A 19,736-nucleotide genomic window follows, 5' to 3' on the forward strand; every position below is an offset into this window, starting at 1 on the left:
TTTCAATGCGGGCTTCTCGCCTACTTCTTGGCAAACGTCAAATTTCGCCTACTTCAAGCTATCAGTCACTATCTTTCAAGCCCTGGAAATGTTCATAGAGACATGATTTTCTAGGGGCCAGAGCCAACCAGGGAATAACGGTTAAATGGTACCTAAAGTCCGTCTATATACTACGATATGATGCTTATAATTCAGGCCCTAAATATTTCGTGTGGCGTTATATAGCCGGAGGGTTAAAGCCAATACGAGATGATTAATACAATGATCGTGTGGGGGTAAAGAGTACCTGATAATACGATAAAATCTCTTATTAATACGAGTCACCATTACAAGAGCCACTACTCCCTTTTCATCTAACCTATATTATAGTCTATAACCATTTATCTTAATACCTGTCAGCGACCAACTGGACGAATCACTTAACGGATGCAAAGTCTCGTGGTAGCACGTAAGTCCCTGCAGACAGTCCCCATAAACTCCCCTGTCGTCAGGTCACTCATGGTTAAACTTACAGGGGCTGTATTATACATATAAACTATTTTTTTAGCTTAATGTCAATCGTAATACCTATCAATTGTACTTGTTTTGTTCACAACATTACTTTGTGCCTAGCTAGTTGTTGCAAGAACGCACGACGTTAGTAGAGTCAAACAAGGGGGACCCTGGCCCTCATGTTGCTCTTTGCGCATACCATACTCCCCAACTAGCCTTGGAGATTCAAATTTTAGGTTGGAGGCAGGTTTACTTGCACCTTGAGTAGCCCCTTATACCGTTTGATACGAGCTGCATCGGGAAGACCGGCTGGGAGGAGCTCCTCCACGGAGGAAGGGATTCCGTATGTCCTATTGCCGCAACTTAACCTGGAGCAATAAGAACCGGTCATTAATTTAAAACCCGTTTGCCCCCATGTCCCACAATGCGCGGTGACCGCGGCCATTGTTTGGAATCATGGAGTGTACCCACCCCTATTCCCAGTCGCATTGCGCATAATGGCCGGGAACATTGTGCGCTATCGCGCGATGCATTGTGTTAACTCATATGGCGGCAACCTCCGTCTGTGGCTTATGAATGTGAAGAACAACTTCGTTTAAATGAAGTCCAAAGTGGCACTATCCTCTAGCAACACGCGAGTAGCTCGGTTACAACGGCAACCCTCATATAAAACGTCGTATAAGCGGCCGGATTGCAGTGAAAAGGACGACTTGAAAACCTGCAATTGCGATCTATTGTCCACGGAAACCTTGATTCCAAGATGAAAACCTCTGCGATTCTTGCCTTCTTCTTCGGGCTGACTTCAGCCGGGGTGACTCGTGGACCTGAGGGTCTAGAGTCGCATATAGCCCAACTTGATTCCGATATCAAAGGCACCAACGCCGCCCCTCTCAGACGTTCCTTACAAAATGGGCCCGAGACTTCTTCGGCACCAGGACGCCATCCCATGCTAGCAAAGAGGGCATCGAAAACACAAAAGGGTGCCCCGTGGGGTCTCAGAGCCATATCTCACCGACGCGCCGGGGCCTTTTATGAGAAGTTCCCTCCCGATCCAGCATCCAAGTACTACTATGATGATCGGGCCGGCCTCAACATGTACGCATATATTCTCGACAGTGGCATTCGCACCACCCACGAGGAGTTTGAGGGCCGCGCCGAGACCGTCTTTACTGTGTATCCCGGCGATGAGATTGACCACCGCGGGCACGGCACCGCAGTCGCCGGCGTACTTGGCAGCAAGACGTACGGCGTGGCAAAGCGGGCAAAGCTCCTGTCCGTCAAGACGCTAGATGACAAGGGAAGCTGCGCTGCCTCTGCGGCCCTTCACGCCCTTTCCTGGACGGCAGAGCATATACTTAGCAATGGCCGCCAGCATTCATCCGTCATCAACTTATCGTTTGGTATCCCAAAGCTGCAGGCACTGGATACTTTTATAGAAGCACTTGTTAGCCAAGTCGGCATCCCCGTCGTCACGGCCGCCGGCAATGAGAACGAGGACGCCAGCCTCAGCACGCCGGGGTCGGCCAAGGGCGTCATCAACGTTGGCCACATGGACAAGAACTGGGTCATTTCGCCCAACTCAAACTGGGGCCCGGCAGTCACTATGCTAGCTCCAGGAGTTCAAGTAGAATGTCCCTCTTCGGGGAGCGATTCTAATGTTAAATTGGAGAGTGGTTCATCTTTTGCGGCGCCTCACGTTGCCGGTCTTGTCTTGAATGCGATTTCCGTTCACGGCATCAAGGGGGCTGCTGAAATAAGGAAGTTTCTTCTCGAGTCGGCTACCAGAGACCAAGCTTGTACCTCCCGCAACACGCCAAACATAGTAGCCAACAACGGAAACACTGCGCAGAAGAAACATACAAAGCCGCGTAATTGTTGAGACTATCGCGATTGAAAGCTATGGATCGATTTGAACAGTGGAATTGGCCCTTGACTGAAGCTATCTGGCCAGGTAGATTGGAGGCTTTTGATAGATATCGTAGGTCATCCGTTGAGTCTCCAGTCAACTATCTGGAGGATATGTATCCAACAAAAAGCTAGATTCTAGAGGGTCGATACATGTATTTACTAGTAATTTAGGTGATAATAAGAGTACCAACAAGAAAATTGTTTACAAATCGCTATATCACAATATGCCAAAATTTAAGCAACTAATGAACGCACCCGAGGTCATGAGCTGTTAGCCGGGGGGCCGTGGATTTCGTGACCTCACCGGAGCCCTCGCACACCACGGGGGATGGAGCCGTGACGTGAGACTTTGTGAGGCTTTTCAAAGCTTTTCGGCAATGCCGATAAACAGCAGCCTTTGTCGCTATTGAAAGTGCACATGCAGCTTTTTCCGTTGACAAAAACCGAGCTGGAATGCTAGTACTTGATTTATTGTAAAACTATGAGAAACAAAAAGTAATAACAATGTTGGTCATTAATAAATTAGGTAGAGTAGAGGGGAATCAAAAAAGTAACAAAAAACCCCCGGCGGGACTCGAACCCGCAATGTTGAGCTTCGGATCCTGGACTGATATGCCCTGATAGAAGGCTCACGCCTTAACCATTAGGCCACGGGGGCTATAGACACTTGGCGAACCTGCCGAAATTTATTTACCTTATCAATGTATCATGAAATATTGTAAGTGAATCTTATAAAAAATTCAATACTCTGACCAGCCTGACTTAGAATAAGCATCAAACAATGGACATGGCGGAAGACAGCATGATGCATCTCTCATCACATTTTACCGCTCATTATGAACCAATGACGTGCATTGTGCGGTACACATGTGCTGGTGATAAGATGGCCACAGGAAGCGCTGCCAAGTCTTGTCTAATATTCTACCGTTTCATCGGTGTTAGTGATGACATTTTCGTTAGGGGGACATGTTACAGTGCTTATTTTCAAATCCAATCCCCAGGATGCACTACGTAAGACTGTTCAATGTTGGTGAAGCCAAGTCTTTGTTTGCAAGTGGCCTACCAGACCACTTGCGCCTGCCAGAAATTCTGACGAATCCTTGTTGGTCACGCCGTTAATTCACTTTGACAACTTACCTGGGGGGCAGGGCGAAGTTGGAAAACCGATTCTATTCCACAGCTTGCATGCAATACCCGGTAATTAATTTAAATATGCTACTCCTCGTGCCTTGATACAGCGATGAGGGGTTTTTTGTGAAACGTCGAACGAACTCGGCAACATATCTGTAGCAGCTAGAGGGAGTTCGTGCCTTGAATGAAGAGCTACCAGACTCCTTGCCACATGAAACTGAACTCTATATCTTTATATACAGGCGATCTAACACAAGTTATACACAAGTTATACAGTATTATATTCCCCTCCTATGAAACCTTTTCCATGACTCTTGATACTTGAAACACCAGGCCTGATACCAACTTCAGATTATTGTACTGACCTGGTGCGACTTGGATGCACCAGGCTGACTCGGAAAGCAATTCCTGCAAGGCATGGTTTCGAAAATTCGTCATTCACTTGACTGCACTTGTGGTTATATCTGATAATTTCACCATTATAAATTAGTCGCCCGCTGACTGTTGTGTGTCGAATTGTAATCCTAACTTCTAACCGGCAATGTAGAACCGCATTTCTCTTCTGCTCATCCACCTCTTCTGAATCTTACAACTGCTTCCTACCTGCGATTAAAGAAGAGCCATGAAGCACAACGTCATCGCCCTCGTTTGCTTGACAAGCCTTGCTTCAGCAATACCTCTTGAGACGCGACAGTTTGACTTGGGGGTTTCTTTCCAGAATCCTCAGCAACCATCGCCTTTCCTGCAACCTCCCCGGCCTCCCCAGCGGCCGTCATCCCAGCTGGAGCCTTCATTGCCTCCCCAGCGGCCATCAACTCAGTTGGAGCCCCCATCAACTTTCCGGCCGCCTCCCAATTGCGGCGCAGGCCAGGTCCTTCTCGATGGCGAATGCGTCATTCAAAGGTGTCGCGCAGGAAGGGTCCGTCTCGATGGAGAATGCGTTCCTTTTCAGTAATGCAATTAATTTATTGGTTAGAAACACGCTGTTCAATGTTGGCTAAATAAGCCCCGTGGTGGAGATTAAGGACGAGAGGAAGATAGAAACACGCTCTTAATATGGAACTTTCAATATTGGCCAAGAGTTATCGTTACTGTACTGTGCACACAACAATGTCCTCCAGTAATGCATCTTGCCATCAGCGTGTAGTGATGCAGGCAAGACAGCAACACCCTCTCTGCTACGCCTCCAACCGCACGTGGTTCCGGGCGAAACAGAATCAAACACGTCAAATGCAATCTAGAATACAATTTCTGCCGCGCATATAATAATGATGCGCGACCTTAACCGGAGCTTCGAGACGTCAACATTGCTTTGAGGCTCCATGGTGGGGCATCATCTGCCATGTTGCATCCCGCAACGCCAAACCTCGCAGCTCCCGCTTCGCAAACCTAGCCTCAACACACGCAACTTCCCTCGGCCAAGCAGCCATGGCCGCGCCGACGCCAACCGTCCCCTCGCTCAAAGAATCCTTCATAACGGCGCAGACGAACCTCCTCTCACAGCCGCTCGCGCCATCCCGCATCTGGCGCCGCAACAACAACGCGTCGAGCCAGCCGATCCCGACGCGCGTGCTCGACGACGCCCTCTTCAACCTCAACCAGACCATCCAGCTGCACTGTCGGCGCGTCTACCCCCCGCAAGCGAGCTACAATGTTGCCGAGCAGATAAGCAATTCGTACGCGAGGGACGCAGAGGAACGGGTCGGCAAGCTGAAGGAGTCGGAGAGCAGTATCGGCCGCGAACTGGACCTGGGTGAGCTTCCTTGTCTGTGTTTTGTGGCTGGGGATTATGCGCTGATGATGCAGCAGCTGCGGACGATGCGATTGAGGAGCTGCCTTCTTCGTGGCCGATCGAAACGGACCTTGATAATTACCCCGAGGAAGCAGATCAGTATGAGGCGATCGTCCGCCGGCTGACCCAGCTAAGTGAGGAGCGGAAGCAAATACGGCTTCGTGTGGAACAGCTCCGTCGCATCGAAGCCGCTATCAAGCCTTTGGCTATCACGGATGAAGTCACTATTCAAGACAACTTGGTTACGCGCGACGGGCCCGTGGAGAAGGAGCTGGAGAGGATGAGAGTCCTGCTTGCACGCGTGACAAGCCGGGTGGCCGGTTTGCCGGATCACCCTGCCAACAATCGTTCAGGGTCAAGGACTAGCTCAGTTGTGGACTTGGGGGGGATGACCAAGTCGAGGAAGAGGAATATTGACAGCTTTCTTGCGGATCCTCGAGTCTTCCCCTCATGAATACGGAATCTGTATCGCGGCCCTTCAAACTTTTATACGAGATGGCAGACTTGACTACTACGAAACCATGGGATATCGTCAGCTATCATTGAGCACCCACCTCTGCCAGCCTTATCAATACAGCCTCAGGCATACCCCGTCATAGGTTCTACGTCGCGTTTCGGTCGAAGCCCTTGACAACAGTGCTGGAGATTTTTATCGGGCCATGGTCGGCCTCGCTTACGCTTTTCTGACATTGGTTGAACCATTCTAGCCCTTTGGAACTCGCATCCCCCTGATGTAGTCAGTCTCGCCTAGGGAAGCCTCCACGACGTGACGTTGTGCTCGAGAACGCAGCACGGCTTCCAATCTTGGAACCAAGGTATAATAGTCTCCCCAATCACTCCAACCTGACGCGGGTTCCATGCGCTTCATTAGCACTACGGTATCTCGAGATTGACGGTGGGCGGCTTCGCGAGAGATGTATTTGAGCATTCCAGGCTGCAATGCCCCTTCAAAGGCCACTTGCTGATCAGCTTCTGATGAAGGAGACCCGTTCTGGTGAATTTTTGGCACTCAGAAGTCTGAGAAGAATGTCAGCTAGCGCGAAACCTTCAGATACCACGGGTCCTGACATGGTGGACGCAAGAGAAGCCAACGTGTCTGTCTTCTCAGTCTATATCCCCAGGGGAGAGCGAGTGACAGATTTCGTCAGCGTTCTGGACTGGGAAGAATGTATCCATGGAACACCGATTCCAATATAGTGCGTATGTGGTGCAAAATCTCCGGGTGGTGTAAAACGAGATTATGTCCACACACTATTGCACCATTCTGTGTACCTATAGAAACATGGGAGATATTTTAGATGCTTTAGCAATGCTAATACAGCATCTGGCCAAATATGTTGGCATTTATCAAAGTTGGCTGAATCGATGATATATCTGTGGCAACTGACCACGCCAGAGAAGAATCTCCCCTCCTGCTCCGCATCCGTAGTCTTTCCAGATATCGGCCGACCAGGACTGATGATCTTCTGAACCCGTGTTGCTAGGCAAGTTTGTCGAGAGCAACTCTAGTCATCTGGGGCTCGAGTAGTAGTGCGGGAAATAGAAAGATATTTCAGACTCTGGGTTCCGAGGTCACAGCAGCCATAGCCTGCCTACCTAACCAGTACTGATTGATTATGGCCTTGAGCCTCATCTGGGAAGAACTCAAACGTGCGAGAAAGGCAGGGGTCCCAGAAAGTTATCTAGTATCGCGTTGGTTGTCGGGTTCGGCAGCACGATCAGCGGTATTGGCAATTGCGGCGTTATGCTTGCGATATCGCCGGTCAACGAAACGAATGCGAATGCGAATGCGGTCAGCGCGACTGCGTGTAGCAGTGCTCCAAGCCTCTAAGCCAATCAAGGACAAAGCAATTCAAGGACACGAGGGACAAGGCATTCGCAAGTCCCCGTCATCAGAGGGCTATTTCAGTGCACAGGCAATAATACGTGCTGGGGTCAGTGATCCGAGTGTGATGGATGGTTGTCGTCGGCGCATGATTGATGTCGCGGGTTCCGCACAAACGCCACGACGGCTGCACCTTTGGATAGTTTCGACGCATCATGTAGCCGGCGATGAAACTCGGATCAGACGGTGAACTGATCAACCGGTCAACTGGATGGCAGTTGACAAAGTCCCATGCAACCAGGACGCAAGTGGCCATCGATTCGACAGGCAGGCTTTTGTAGGCTGACATTGACCAATCACGGTGGCAGCGAAGCGAAGTTCCAGCACTTGGCGTTCAGAGCCGGGTCCAACAGCCAGAGACGCACGTGCGGCTAAAGCGTCATGACGAATACTGAACGATGTGGCTCAAACACGAACGACAAGGTGATTTTTGAAGACGGCAGGAGATTGCGTTTGTGGTGTCTTGTTGGCCGTCGTCTGCAAACGCTGGCGGTTGGCAATGCATGGCGCCTTGTCAGGACATATCAATTGATCAATGATGGAGCTGCAAGAAAGTAGGAAGTTGGACTTGGAACGGAAGGAGCCATGGCAGCCGAAGAGGAACACAGTGCGCCTGTCACAGAACCTGCCCGCTCCCTGAAAAAGGAACATTGAAGTCACGATTCTCAATCTCACCAGAGTCACCACCAGCGCACTGACGGAACCATTATGTAGAGCTCTCCCAGAACCTCTTTGTGCCATGCATGAGTACGTAACAGCAATACGCTCTATCCAGCACATGCGAACACCAAAGCGGTGAACCGAGATTTCTCCTCTGTGCCAGGCGGGATGTGATCAATGAATCTTGACCTGCACAGCGACGCTGAGCCCCACTCTGCCTGTTCAACGCAGAACAGACCGGCACCTGGCATGATCCGCAACCTTCCAACCGTCACCACCTCGGGACGTCCCATTAGCTTTTCTACGACCATGCAGATGTCTTCGACCTCGCGGGCGTTACCCATCCGAGAAAGCCATTCGACTTGATCCCCGTCCAAATCCGAATGCGAGCAACTTCAGCGCACATGGTGGCCATGGCCGACGGCATGGGATGAGAACCCCTTGTCACAACCAGAAAAAAGCTTAGGTGCCTCTTTGAGGCTTCATGCCTCCATGCGCCCCAGGTCCCACCCAATTTTAGAAAACTTGCTCTGCCCAGAGCTTCATTCAAGCCAGACTTGTGCCCTGACACCATCTTCTGATAACCTGCCTCCATGATATGGCGTGCGGAACTTGGCGCCGCCAGAACTTGTCATCATCTCCCCCGGCTCGCTTGTTGGCCACGCAGTGTGGCCATGTGGGCCAAAACCATTCCTGTCCATGCTGCTCCAGGCCGGAAAGACCGCGAACGGTACAATCCCGGTTGCCCCCAACGGCAGCCCGCCGTCAGCTATAAATCGTCTTCTGGTAACATCTGCGATGCTCAGGTTGCTTGCCCAAACTTGTCGTCTTCCCCGTTCAACTTGTAGCTGACATAGGACGATTCTTGGCCTGTGCTTGAAATACAGCCGACGTCGAAATCCGTGCCCTCGTCGGTGTGGGTACAAATCCTTGAGCGCTCGCCACTATCTTTCTTCATACGATGCTTCCATGTCTATGATATGGTCGCTTGAGCAAATACAGCGGTAACCAAAAGACCTGGCGGAAACTGTATCGCAATCATCCATCACCGGTGTATATCCTTGTCGCGTACACCACAACAATGAGCGCCGCAATGAATGACCCTAGTGTCATTCGTCGCACCGCAGCAGATGAGGAAGCAGATGCAAAAGAAGCATTGCAGAACTTTGAGAATCAAAGATGGATTTCGTGGCCAAACGAAGGAGCCGTAAGTTGGAACCCTGGACAACAGGAAAACTTTTGTATGGCGACCAGGCATCGTACTGACCGCTTCTAGTTTGACGCTCTTGATGAGCAGTATGACTCGGTTCATCTAAAAGTCAAGGGTTCTATACCCTCCTGGGCTGCTGGATCGTTATTCAGAACCGGACCTGGACAGTCCATGGTTGAAAATACCTCAAGAGGCACACACCATGTCTCCCATTGGTTTGATGGGTTCGCCCACACCCACCGATTTGACATTATACCGCCCCCTGCCGGAGACAGTGCAACTTCAGTTGTGTACTCTTCTCGCGGACAATCCGAGGAATACATCGCCATGGTGAAAAAACACGGTTGGCAGACGAGTGTGTCCTTTGGCCAAAGGAGTGACCCCTGTGTCGGAATTTTCGCCAAGTTTATGAGCATTTTTCTTCCCCAGAAAGTGAACAACAACGTCGCCGTAATAGCCAACATGCCTGGACTGGACAGCAGTGGAGGCCGGCGGGTTGGTCATCGAACCGGACTAGACAATGTATATATTACCACAGATAACTCCACCTTGGAGAAGATTGACCCCGAGACACTGGAACCCCTCGGGTCCGCGGCACAGCAGCAATTGCACCCAAAGTTGAAAGGCCCGCTTTCTTGCGCACATGCTCAAAAGGATCCCGTCACTGGAGATTTGTTCAACTTCAACATCGATCTGGGTAGAAGAGCCACATATCGTATCTTTCGAGTCAATGCAGATTCAGGGACCACTGACATCCTAGCCACCATCGCAGAAAATGAGCTACCGGCCGCCTACATCCACAGCTTCTTTTTAACAGAGAACTACGTTGTGCTCTGCGTCCCAACGTCGCATTTCGGTTGGAACGGCCTCAAAATTCTATGGGAACGCAACGTCATCGACGCCATTCAACCATTTGACAAATCAGTGAAATGCAAGTGGTTCGCCGTCGACAGGCGGCACGGCAGAGGAGTCGTCGCCAGGTTCTCCACCCCAGCTTCCTTTTTCTTTCATTCAGTCAATGCCTTTGAGCAAAAGTCGAAAGGCAGCAACGGAGAGGAAATTACAAATATTTTCCTTGACATGGTGGAATACGTAAATACAGATGTTATGCACATGTTATATTATGATATCCTCATGAATCGAAATCAAGACGCCATAAAGGACCTGCGAAAGCGCGACAAGTATAAGACGTCGCAGCCAAAGCTTGTTAGGTACAAGTTTGCACTGCCGGCCCTCTCCCAAACGCACATGGGCGATTACTCACTCGCAGCCGAACAAGTCTTCGCCATTCTCAGCCCGCACGCTGGGGAATTACCGATTATCAACCCTTCCCGATCCGGAAAGGCGCATAGATATGTCTACGGCACCTGCAATCGCGGTGTGGGGTTCTGGATGGATGGAATTGTCAAGACCGATGTCGAGACGCGGGACGCCCTGATTTGGAGCGGCCCAGTTGGACATACACCCGGCGAACCCATTTTTGTGCCACGACCAGGTGGCACCGATGAAGACGACGGTGTGATCCTCACCGTCGTTCTGGACGGTAGTGCGCAGACATCGTATCTGCTGTGTTTGGATGCCAAAACGCTACAGGAGTTGGGTAGAGCCGAGACCGACTTCCCGATTCCCATTGGCCTGCATGGTATACATACCCCCTTGGGCGAACCATCCGTGCCGTCATAATGTGGGAGGGTGAGCCGCATAGTATGTCTTATTGTTCACCAAAAGGCCTTTTTCTGATTCCAAACTTCGAGGTTCACGTATGCGAGTTGGGAAAATCTGCAGATACCATTCGTTTGAGCGCAAGTAGTGCAATTCTACCTAATGCAGTTGAAAGGTCTCCCGCCGATGTGACAGCGCAATCATCATGTTACCGGCCTCCAAGTACTCAAATACCACACCATGCGTTACACTTTTGGGTGTGTTGTTCTATACCAAGCGGGCTCTTGATATTTGAATATGTCGGTTGTAAGACTGACTTGAAGCAAAGACCCACGCTAACCGATCTCTACTTCCTTAAAAAGTAGTTGACCTGATAGTTCCGACGTCCAAAGGTAAACCAGATGGTGCAAATGAAAAAAGCAACAACTATCAAGACGGCGGACACGTAATTCATCTTCTCTGCCTCGGCAGGAATTTGGTACGGGAAGCAATAGAACACGATGGCCACCACCGTCCAGCCCAACATGATCAAGTTAGCCATCAGGCCCAGCCTAGGGTACCAAAATGGCCCATGTCGAAATGTAGACCGGCCTTGTACAAGCAGCAACACGACTGGAGTGCTGTAGCTAATGTACTGCAGGAGCAGTCCTGTCGAGATCAGAGAATTAAAGGCAAGTTCTGACGCGAGGTATAGGCATCCAAACGCTGCGGAAAACGCGGCCGACCAGACAAGAGACCATACTGGCGTGGAAAACGGTTCAGGTGCGATTCTTCCCAAATATCGATGAAGCGGAAATCCTCTTTCTCGACTGATGGCCCATGATAGACGAGACTGCCATACCTGAATAGACCACAAGGCTCCGACTATGGCTACCAGAATCGGGATCCAGATCCCCACAGCAACGGCTTTGCTACCGCTTATTTTATAAAACAGGATCAGGGCAGAGTTATCATCGTCTGCGTTAACGACCGGTACATTTACAAACACGGACGTAATGACCAGGATACCAGATATAAACCCCACAACGATGCTCCACATCAACGCCCTCGGAATATTGGTGCTTGGTGAAGGAATCTCCTCGGCAAGATGTGTCACTAGGTCAAGGCAGCAAAGACTCCAATTGATCCCGCTTAGACCGGTCAAAAAGGCAATCCCGTCTTGCCATCCGCTCGTATTGGATATGGTTGTGAAGAACGTCTCCGGGGTTGCGTGTTGGCGCGACGTGGCAAACAGCGTGACAAAGACCACCGCAGCTGATGCAACGCTGACGAATAGGAGTGCCTTGGAGATCTTGGGCAACGCTTGCTCAAAGAATGAGCAAAACATTGTAACCAAGTTCAGAATCTGGAAGGCGACGAAGCCCATCCAACGACGGTAGACAAAATCCGGATTCAGGAAGCTGACGACGCCAAAGATACCCACTGACGCCGACAGACATGCGGACGCACCTGTGGCTACAGCGCCCAACCAGCTGATCATGGCTGTACTATATGAGAGCCCGCGGCGTATACTTGGCGGCGCGAGCTGATTTACCCATATGTATTGGCCCCCGGGATGTGGCATCGCCGAAGCCAGCTCGGCAAGAGAGGAAGCCGTGGCCCATGCAACAACTATCAGGAGTATAAACCCCCAGAAGAAGAGTGGTGAGCCGCCCATGGGGACAGTGCTGCCTAGGACGAGGAGCAGCCCAACGGCCGTGTTGGTTGCCCCATAGCCTGTTCCTATGGCAGAGAGCGTCGTAAAGGCCTTTTGTGTCTGGAAAGAGGTGCCCTTGTTAATGGTGGAGGGCTGGCTGGCTACCGCCATGTTCCGCAGTGTCGCTGGTTATAGAGCCCGTGTGGTTTTCGCTTGGGGCGTCCATTTGAGCTCAACACAAGACACGGAGTACTGCGTAGCGACGAGGAGACAGAATGTAGGTGAGAACCCGAGCAGACATGTTTGCACTGCGCACGGCGAACTAATAAAGAACGGAGGTATTTGCTTGTAAAAGCGGCTTTGCAGGGCTAGCCTTGCCCATACAGTCAGATTGAGAAACACGGGAGCCATGACGATAGATACGATTGGAATATGCGGTCGAAGTTTCATCAAGTGTAACCGTGCTGCGCTTGATGTGGGTTCAGATCTCGCAGATGCCAATCAGTCGGCCGTGGAGGTTCCAGACAAGAAGGACGTGTCGAGGCGTGAATCCCTGCAGGTCCATTCTTGGCGAGATGAATCCTCTCCCGTGTCTGACACATTTCTCACTGGTAGATGAGCTTCTCAGATTGCGATTTCCCGGAAATACTATTGGAGTGCACGTCTGCCCTTGTGCCTCATGGTAGATGATGATCTGGTCCCCGATACCATGTACGCTACGCGAGTTGCCTGGTCTCATATGCAGCGTCTACTGATAATGATGAGCCTAGTAGCAGAGAATCATGGCGTTGACAATCTATCTCCTGGCGGCGGCACTTTCAAAAAAGGAAGATGGTCTCACAAAGAGGCAGCACGCACTACTATTACGAACGGCACCAAGTTTGGAGGACACGACACACATGTACTTGTCTGTGGACTTTGGTAACAGTGCAACCTGCCATGCCGTCTTGCTAGCGCTACACATTTCCCACTTGGCAAAGTCGACATGTTGGCTGTACAACTTGCGAAAAGACAGTAACCTTTTGTGCTCGGCCTGTCGGCGCTGGTATTGCAAATACTTGTGCAGAAGGCATGGTGCTGGTGTTGACAAAAGCGCTGGTTCGGCGGCGCTAGAGCAGTTATATTTTATTCATGATGGGCGACGGGGTTTTGGGGAATCGCTACTCGGCAACTATTTCGTTTGCGCCGATGTCCTATATCTACCGAGTATGCTCAATTCCATGGAGGCGAAGACAAGTGTCGCGTATCTCGACCATCTCTGCAACCGACGACCCGAACGCGGCAAGGCTTCGCGGGTTAGTCCATCGCTGGGAGTGGTGTGCCTGTCGAGTATGTTCCTGAATATGTACTAACCTCCTCTGGGCTTTATCTTTCCTATATACGTATGCGAAAAATATTCTAGGGACGCTCCGACGGGATAAAGTCGACTTGCCGGTACCGGAAAACGATAAGGATTGAACCATGGGCTTTCACAAGTGGTGCCCGGTCGGTGATGTGGCACCAGACAGTATCGACATTATAAAATACCGGCGTCAACGGCGGCGTGGGTCATGATTGCAACAGCCTGATGGCTTTATCTTCCGGGCTACCAAGTAGCGGGTATGGTCAACCACCGAGGAATTGCCACAATCTCGATAGTCGATGGTCCTTGGTTACCTCCGCACTTACATGTACGGCTCCAATTCGCGGGGGCGATGGCAGCCCTTGTACATCGGCTGTCGTGTTGTACTGGTTTCCACAAACTACCGCATGTGGTTTTGGATCGACATCTAGACACAAAGCCGCGGAGACGGGGGTCGCGGGCCAGATGGGCAATATTTGGCGATAACAACATGACACTATTGTGGCTTGTGAGACTGACTATCAAACAATCGACTATAAGAAGTCGCCAGGGCTCCGCGCATCACAATCTGAGGAACTGATCATTCCGTTGAACCGGATTGCCAGACTGCACCGTTCCACGCGATGCAGGGTTCTGGTGCCTCGTCCGGGGAACCGGCTTGCGCCATGGATCACAAAGCCACCCACGACCCGAAAGCAGCCGTGTCATCTGCAGCAGACGCCGAGTACATCAATGCGTCTGGACACGCTCAGGAGCTCCGTCGAAACTTCAGCCTCTTCTCTTTGGCTGGAATCGGCCTGGTCGTGGGCAATGTGTGGCCGGCCATCGGTGGCTCTATCCTGGTGGCCATCTTCAACGGCGGACCACCGGGCGTTCTCTACGAGTTCATGGCCGTCTCCGTCTGCTACTGGAACGTGGCCGCCAGCATTGCCGAGCTCGCCAGCGCCATGCCGTCGTCGGCCGGCGTGTACCACTGGGCCTCGGTGACGCCGGGGAAGCGCTGGGGCAGGCCGGTTGGCTTCTTCGCCGGGTGGTGGAATTACTTCGCCTGGCTGCTGGGCGCCGCGAGCATGACGTCCATCTTTGGCAATACCATTGTGCAAATGTACGCCGTCATGCATCCCGGCTTCGTCGCCAAGCAATGGCACGTCTTTGTCGCCTACGTCCTCTTCACCTGGCTCGCCTGCCTCTCCGTCATCTTTGGCAACCGCCTGATGCCGGGGCTGAACCGCGCCGGCGCCTTTTGCATAGTCGCCTTCTTCCTCATCACCGTCGTCGTCGTCACAACCGTGCCCGGGCTGGAGGGCCACCCCGGCCACGCCTCGTCGGCCTTTGTGTGGACACAGTGGACGGCAGACATTGGCTATCCCGACGGATTTGTCTTCCTGGCGGGCATGCTCAACGGCGCCTACAGCGTTGGGCCGGTCGACGCCGTGACGCACCTGGCTGAGGAGATTCCGCACCCGGAGAGGAACGTGCCGCTCGCCATTGCCATGCAGGTGTCGATCGGGTTCGTGACCGGGCTCGCGTACCTGGTGGCGGTCCTGTACGCCGTCAACGACTACGACGGGCTGCTGCAGTCGCAGTATCCCATTGCCGAGATATACCGACAGGCCACGGGCTCCGACGCGGGCGCGTGTGCCCTGCTGTCCATGATCCTCGTCACGATATCCTTCACCGTGCTGGGGCTGCACATTACGTGCGGCCGGACTCTCTGGGCGCTGGCCCGCGACGGGGCCACGCCCATGCAGGACAAGCTCATGCAGATTAGTCCCAGGCAGCATGTACCCGTCTACACGACCGTTGTTTCCGCCGTCCTGACGACCCTCCTTGGCGCCATCTACGTTGGGAGCACGACTGCCTTCAACGCCTTTGTCAGCGGCTTCATCCTGCTCTCCAGCAGCTCGTTTGTCGCTTGCATCTTGCCAAATATCCTGACGGGGAGGAAGAACATTCGCTACGGGCCCTTTCGACTCGGGAGAGTCGTCGGGTTCCTTGTCAATGGCGTTTCTTGTCTTTATTTGCTGGTCTGGGGCGTCATTTACACGTTTCCGCCGAGTCTGCCCACCAATGCGGAAACCATGAACTACTCGTCTCTGATTTGGGGAGGGCTTACTATTTTCGTGGCCGTTTTGTGGTTTTTCAAAGCTAGCAAGGGCTATCGCGGGCCGTTGCAGGACGAATCTGTGAGGGGGCAAGGAGTGTCGTAGTAGTCTGCGGGTACTTTGCGTTTTAATCTGATGCCAGGATCACTTTACAAAGGCGCCGAGTCTATTTATGAGCAAATTGTCGTGTCATAGTCTCGAGCTGGCTACTCGACTCGTTGCCGTCTTGCCGTCTGTCTAGTACAGCTGCTAACCTAGTATTCAATGGGCGTGCGGTAAATGGAAACGCAGGCGTGCAGAACGACCGTCGCAATTCGTAGTAATCACCGGATACCTTGTAATACTGTAGTTTCCGTAGCAATGTCACGACACCACAAGACTAGCGTGTAAGAGTTATTATGGTCGTCATTGCGAGATTATATTAGAGCCTAGAGTTAATGTGGCTTTCATCTTACTTTCTAATACTATTAGCAGAATGATTTTCAACAAACTTGGGGTATAAACATCATTCTTAATGAATCATACACGGGAAAGGGGCCTTGCTACTAGCATTTGCGCACCAAGTACGCATGGGCTGCCAAAAGATCACTCAAAGCACAAGGCAATAGCCGTCTTTTATCTTGTCAAACCAAAACCACCAACACTTGAATCGACATCTCCAGCCTCGAAACTAGCTCCATTCACATTATCCACACCATCTCAAAGTTTTAATCTACTGGCACTTAACCTATTATAATTCGCGCCAAGATAATCCTCTCCCGGCCCCGGAATATGCAATTCCTCCCTGGAATACCTCCCCCTCCACGGCTTATCGTTGGCCTCTTCGAAAAAGTAATGCCGCAGCTCCGGCTCGTACGACACCCTCCAGGGGACGACGAGGTCCCTGCCCACCGGGCCGCTCCCGCAGCTCCCGTAGATCTGGGCACTCGGGGGACTATTCAGCGCCAGGGCAAACAGGGTCTTCGGCTCGGTGAAGTCGGTGATGACCCCGCCGTTGAGGAGCATGTACAGGATGCAGAACAGGCTCAGCGCCGGCACGATGAAGAGCACAATGTACCAGGCCTTCTGCCACGGCAGGGTGTGGCCGGCGGCGTACTCTGTTGTTTGGAGCTTGGCCTGGAACTCTTGCGTGGCGGCGGCGTCGAGCATTTTGGTGGGATGGTCCCAGCCGTGGTGGAAGGGCGAGTCGATGGCGCTCATGACGACGGTCGAGGCGAGATACGCGGACAGGGCTTCGGCAATGGTGGGGAAGTAGGGGTCGATCTTGGCTTCTTTGAGGATGAGCTGTGAGAGGGTTCGCGCGTTGGAGCCGTTGTTGACGCGAAGCCCGCCGTTGACATCCATGGACGTGGACCAGTTTTGGGCCACATCCTAGTTGGGATATTCTGGTTAGTATTGACAATAGTATGGGGTGTCGACGGGGGATACGGGGTCAAGAACGTACGGTCCAACCTAGTTGTAGTGTAGGGGGTTCTTTGGATGGTGGATGGATGCGGTTGTAGGCAGTTTCGTCGTTGGGGTTCTCGCACATGGCTTTCAAGGAAGCGCCGTGCGTGCCGGAGATGAGAATCTGAGTCGAGCAAACGTCCGACAGCCACGATTGTGCCTCACAAAGAGTGTAGTCTTCAATTTCTAGGCTTTTGATGAGAATGTAAACGCTTCCGGACCCATTGATGGACATGTTTGACACCATGTTCATGACCGGCGGAAACTGTGATCGTGGATGTCAGCGTGCTGGCGGTGTACCATAACCATCATCACTTACCGTCGACAGTATGGGTGGCGTTCGTCCGTACTTGGGACCCCATTTGAATAAATCATCTACCACGGTTTTGTTTGGAACATTGTCCTTCTTTCCAGCCTCACCCCAGGGGGGATAGTCAGCTCTATAGCCATCCGCTGGCACGACGTAACCTTTCACTAGTTTGTAGTCTTTCCTACTATTCGGCCACGACATGTAGACCAAGGGTGCAATTTCCTCCTTCTTCATATTGACACACATGACGTTAACAGTGGGCGACACGACACTGGCATTAATGGCCACGTCTCCGACAAAGCCGTCCTGCAAGCGCGGCCTTTGATTCCTCTGCAGCTCGGCCGCACTGAAAACGCCAGGGTGCGGCATGGCCATGGTGACATTGTCAATGATGCGGCCGTATCTCTCAAAGTTGGTCGTCACGTTGCGGTGCTGCGTCTCGATCCACGCCGTTTCCATGGTCTTATTGCCGTTCAGCAAACTCGACGGCGTCGGCCGCTTGGCCGACGGCCGAGCAAGCTTCTTGAAATCTAGCCAGCGCTGCATAAAGCCCAGCAAATCCGTATACGACTGGCCGCAAAACTCTATACTCGTACACCCCCAGCCGTCCTTGCCATCGGGGTCGTCCTTCCCATAGAGAATCGGGCATTTCCTCATGCCGTAGGGCATATTCCCGTACGAGGTGTACACTTCGCCTTTTAGTGTTTTGGACTGGACAGGCATTTGCTTCAGCTTGGGAGAAACCATGGCGGCGATCGCCGTCGTGTAGAAGAGCACCCCGAGCGTCGCGACAAGGGTCAGAAATCCAAGTAGGGACCGTATCGAGAGCCAGGTCGACTTGTACTGGAAGGCCATTGTGCCTGGCGAGTTGATCCAGTCCTTCATGCCCATCTCGGCAAGCGTGACGCCCTTGGTCATGCGGGAGACGGATCGCCTGCTTAGCGCTTGGCCGAGGCAGAATACAAACGCGACGGCAAAGGAGATTTCGACCGTCTTTCCTACAAACGAAACGGCGGATATTGTCGTAGATATCCTCGGGCCGCCGACCAGACCAATGGCAGGCACGGCAGGTTGCCGAACAGATACGGCAAATATGATGCTACCCATAACTAGGGAATACAGAGCGAGAAGTATCATCAGTAGGTTTTTTCTCTTATGCCAAATGTCAGTCTTGGCCCTGCAGTACCTTGGGGGTGCGCCTAGCCATGTGTTAGTATTAAACTACCTCGGCCTCATAACATCTCTCATCAACTCACTAAATCTCTTGTTAAATGCTTCAGTGTCGTAATCCTCTTTCCCAGACTCCATGTCCGTTGAAGGGCTTTTATGGAGGATACCCAAGGGCGTATTCGGGGCCGGGGAATAAGCAAAAGGACGCGCATTCTGTCTCAGGGAAGCCGTCTCCTCGTTGACCTTTTTGGATATGAGTCTTTCGAACATACTTGTCGATCTGTGGCCCGCCCACGGAGACCCCCTCGGTGACCTGCCGTTCGAGCTTGCCGGAGAGTCGAGCAGGCCTTTGCCGGAATCCGGCGAGGCCGCTTCCGAAGCGGACGTGACGTCGGGGGACTTGTCTACGCCAGACACCCTGCGGACTCTGACGGCCCTGGCTCTTTGATCTGGGAAGATGCCCAGGCTGTTGATTGTGTTTGACGGAGAATTGGTCTCTTCTTGGATGGAGTCGTCGTCTCCATTGCCGAGATCCAAGTGCTCATACCCGCTGGTGTTAAACACATTGGTCACCTGGGGTGGGTTGGGCAGCGGGATAGGCGAGATATTGAATTCCTCGTCTTCATCTGGGGAATGTAAAGGCGGGCGGCTGTACGCCATTGTTGCCGGGGCTTCACGGCAGCCAATCTTCAGTTGCGGATGAGACGAAGCCAAGAAAATTGCTCGTTTTACTCATTAAGCGTCGACGACTAAACAAGAGAATTGCCGTTTCAACTCTCTAAAGACAGCAACTTCAACTTATTCGTATACAAAACTGGTAAGCAATCAAGGAGTATTGAAACGCTAGGAGGAACACCGCGTATTATACTCGTCCCCTCTACAGGTTAGATTTGCAGCCTCTTCTCCATATGATTACAAGTGGTCAAGACGCATGAGCGCCAACACCCCGTACAAAGGTGAAGTGGAAATTGCCACTTGCAGAACAGA

At 52.0% G+C, this 19,736-nt stretch overlaps 6 protein-coding genes and 1 non-coding gene across 7 annotated transcripts; 5 read left to right on the forward strand and 2 right to left on the reverse strand.

The window, feature by feature from the left end:
* Nucleotides 1-1,252: 1,252 nt before the first annotated feature.
* Nucleotides 1,253-2,371, forward strand: alp1_7 (Alkaline protease 1; the record flags this gene model as incomplete). Its single annotated transcript, XM_014684821.1, has 1 exon — nt 1,253-2,371. The coding sequence occupies one exon, from the start codon at nt 1,253-1,255 to the stop codon at nt 2,369-2,371; it is 1,119 nt and encodes a 372-aa protein (XP_014540307.1).
* A 588-nt stretch (nt 2,372-2,959) lies between these two features.
* Nucleotides 2,960-3,058, forward strand: G6M90_tRNA00000119. Its single transcript has one exon. It is a non-coding gene; the product is annotated as a tRNA-Arg (tRNA).
* Nucleotides 3,059-4,959: 1,901 nt separating this feature from the next.
* On the forward strand, nt 4,960-5,777 carry G6M90_00g112400 (uncharacterized protein; the record flags this gene model as incomplete). Its single annotated transcript, XM_014684822.1, has 2 exons — nt 4,960-5,284; nt 5,341-5,777. The coding sequence occupies 2 exons, from the start codon at nt 4,960-4,962 to the stop codon at nt 5,775-5,777; spliced, it is 762 nt and encodes a 253-aa protein (XP_014540308.1).
* Nucleotides 5,778-8,949: 3,172 nt separating this feature from the next.
* On the forward strand, nt 8,950-10,761 carry Bco1 (Beta,beta-carotene 15,15'-dioxygenase; the record flags this gene model as incomplete). The annotated part of the gene is made up of 2 exons (XM_014684823.1): nt 8,950-9,075; nt 9,145-10,761. The coding sequence occupies 2 exons, from the start codon at nt 8,950-8,952 to the stop codon at nt 10,759-10,761; spliced, it is 1,743 nt and encodes a 580-aa protein (XP_014540309.1).
* A 325-nt stretch (nt 10,762-11,086) lies between these two features.
* On the reverse strand, nt 11,087-12,547 carry swnT_1 (Transmembrane transporter swnT; the record flags this gene model as incomplete). The annotated part of the gene is made up of 1 exon (XM_014684824.1): nt 11,087-12,547. The coding sequence occupies one exon, from the start codon at nt 12,545-12,547 to the stop codon at nt 11,087-11,089; it is 1,461 nt and encodes a 486-aa protein (XP_014540310.1).
* Nucleotides 12,548-14,383: 1,836 nt separating this feature from the next.
* Nucleotides 14,384-15,928, forward strand: HNM1_8 (Choline transport protein; the record flags this gene model as incomplete). Its single annotated transcript, XM_014684825.1, has 1 exon — nt 14,384-15,928. The coding sequence occupies one exon, from the start codon at nt 14,384-14,386 to the stop codon at nt 15,926-15,928; it is 1,545 nt and encodes a 514-aa protein (XP_014540311.1).
* A 594-nt stretch (nt 15,929-16,522) lies between these two features.
* Nucleotides 16,523-19,409, reverse strand: G6M90_00g112440 (uncharacterized protein; the record flags this gene model as incomplete). The annotated part of the gene is made up of 4 exons (XM_014684826.1): nt 16,523-17,194; nt 17,268-17,534; nt 17,589-18,778; nt 18,836-19,409. The coding sequence occupies 4 exons, from the start codon at nt 19,407-19,409 to the stop codon at nt 16,523-16,525; spliced, it is 2,703 nt and encodes a 900-aa protein (XP_014540312.1).
* Between the last annotated feature and the right edge of the window lie 327 nt (nt 19,410-19,736).

Source organism: Metarhizium brunneum, chromosome 7 (assembly GCF_013426205.1).
Source record: "Metarhizium brunneum chromosome 7, complete sequence".
Classification (NCBI taxonomy): domain Eukaryota; kingdom Fungi; phylum Ascomycota; class Sordariomycetes; order Hypocreales; family Clavicipitaceae; genus Metarhizium; species Metarhizium brunneum.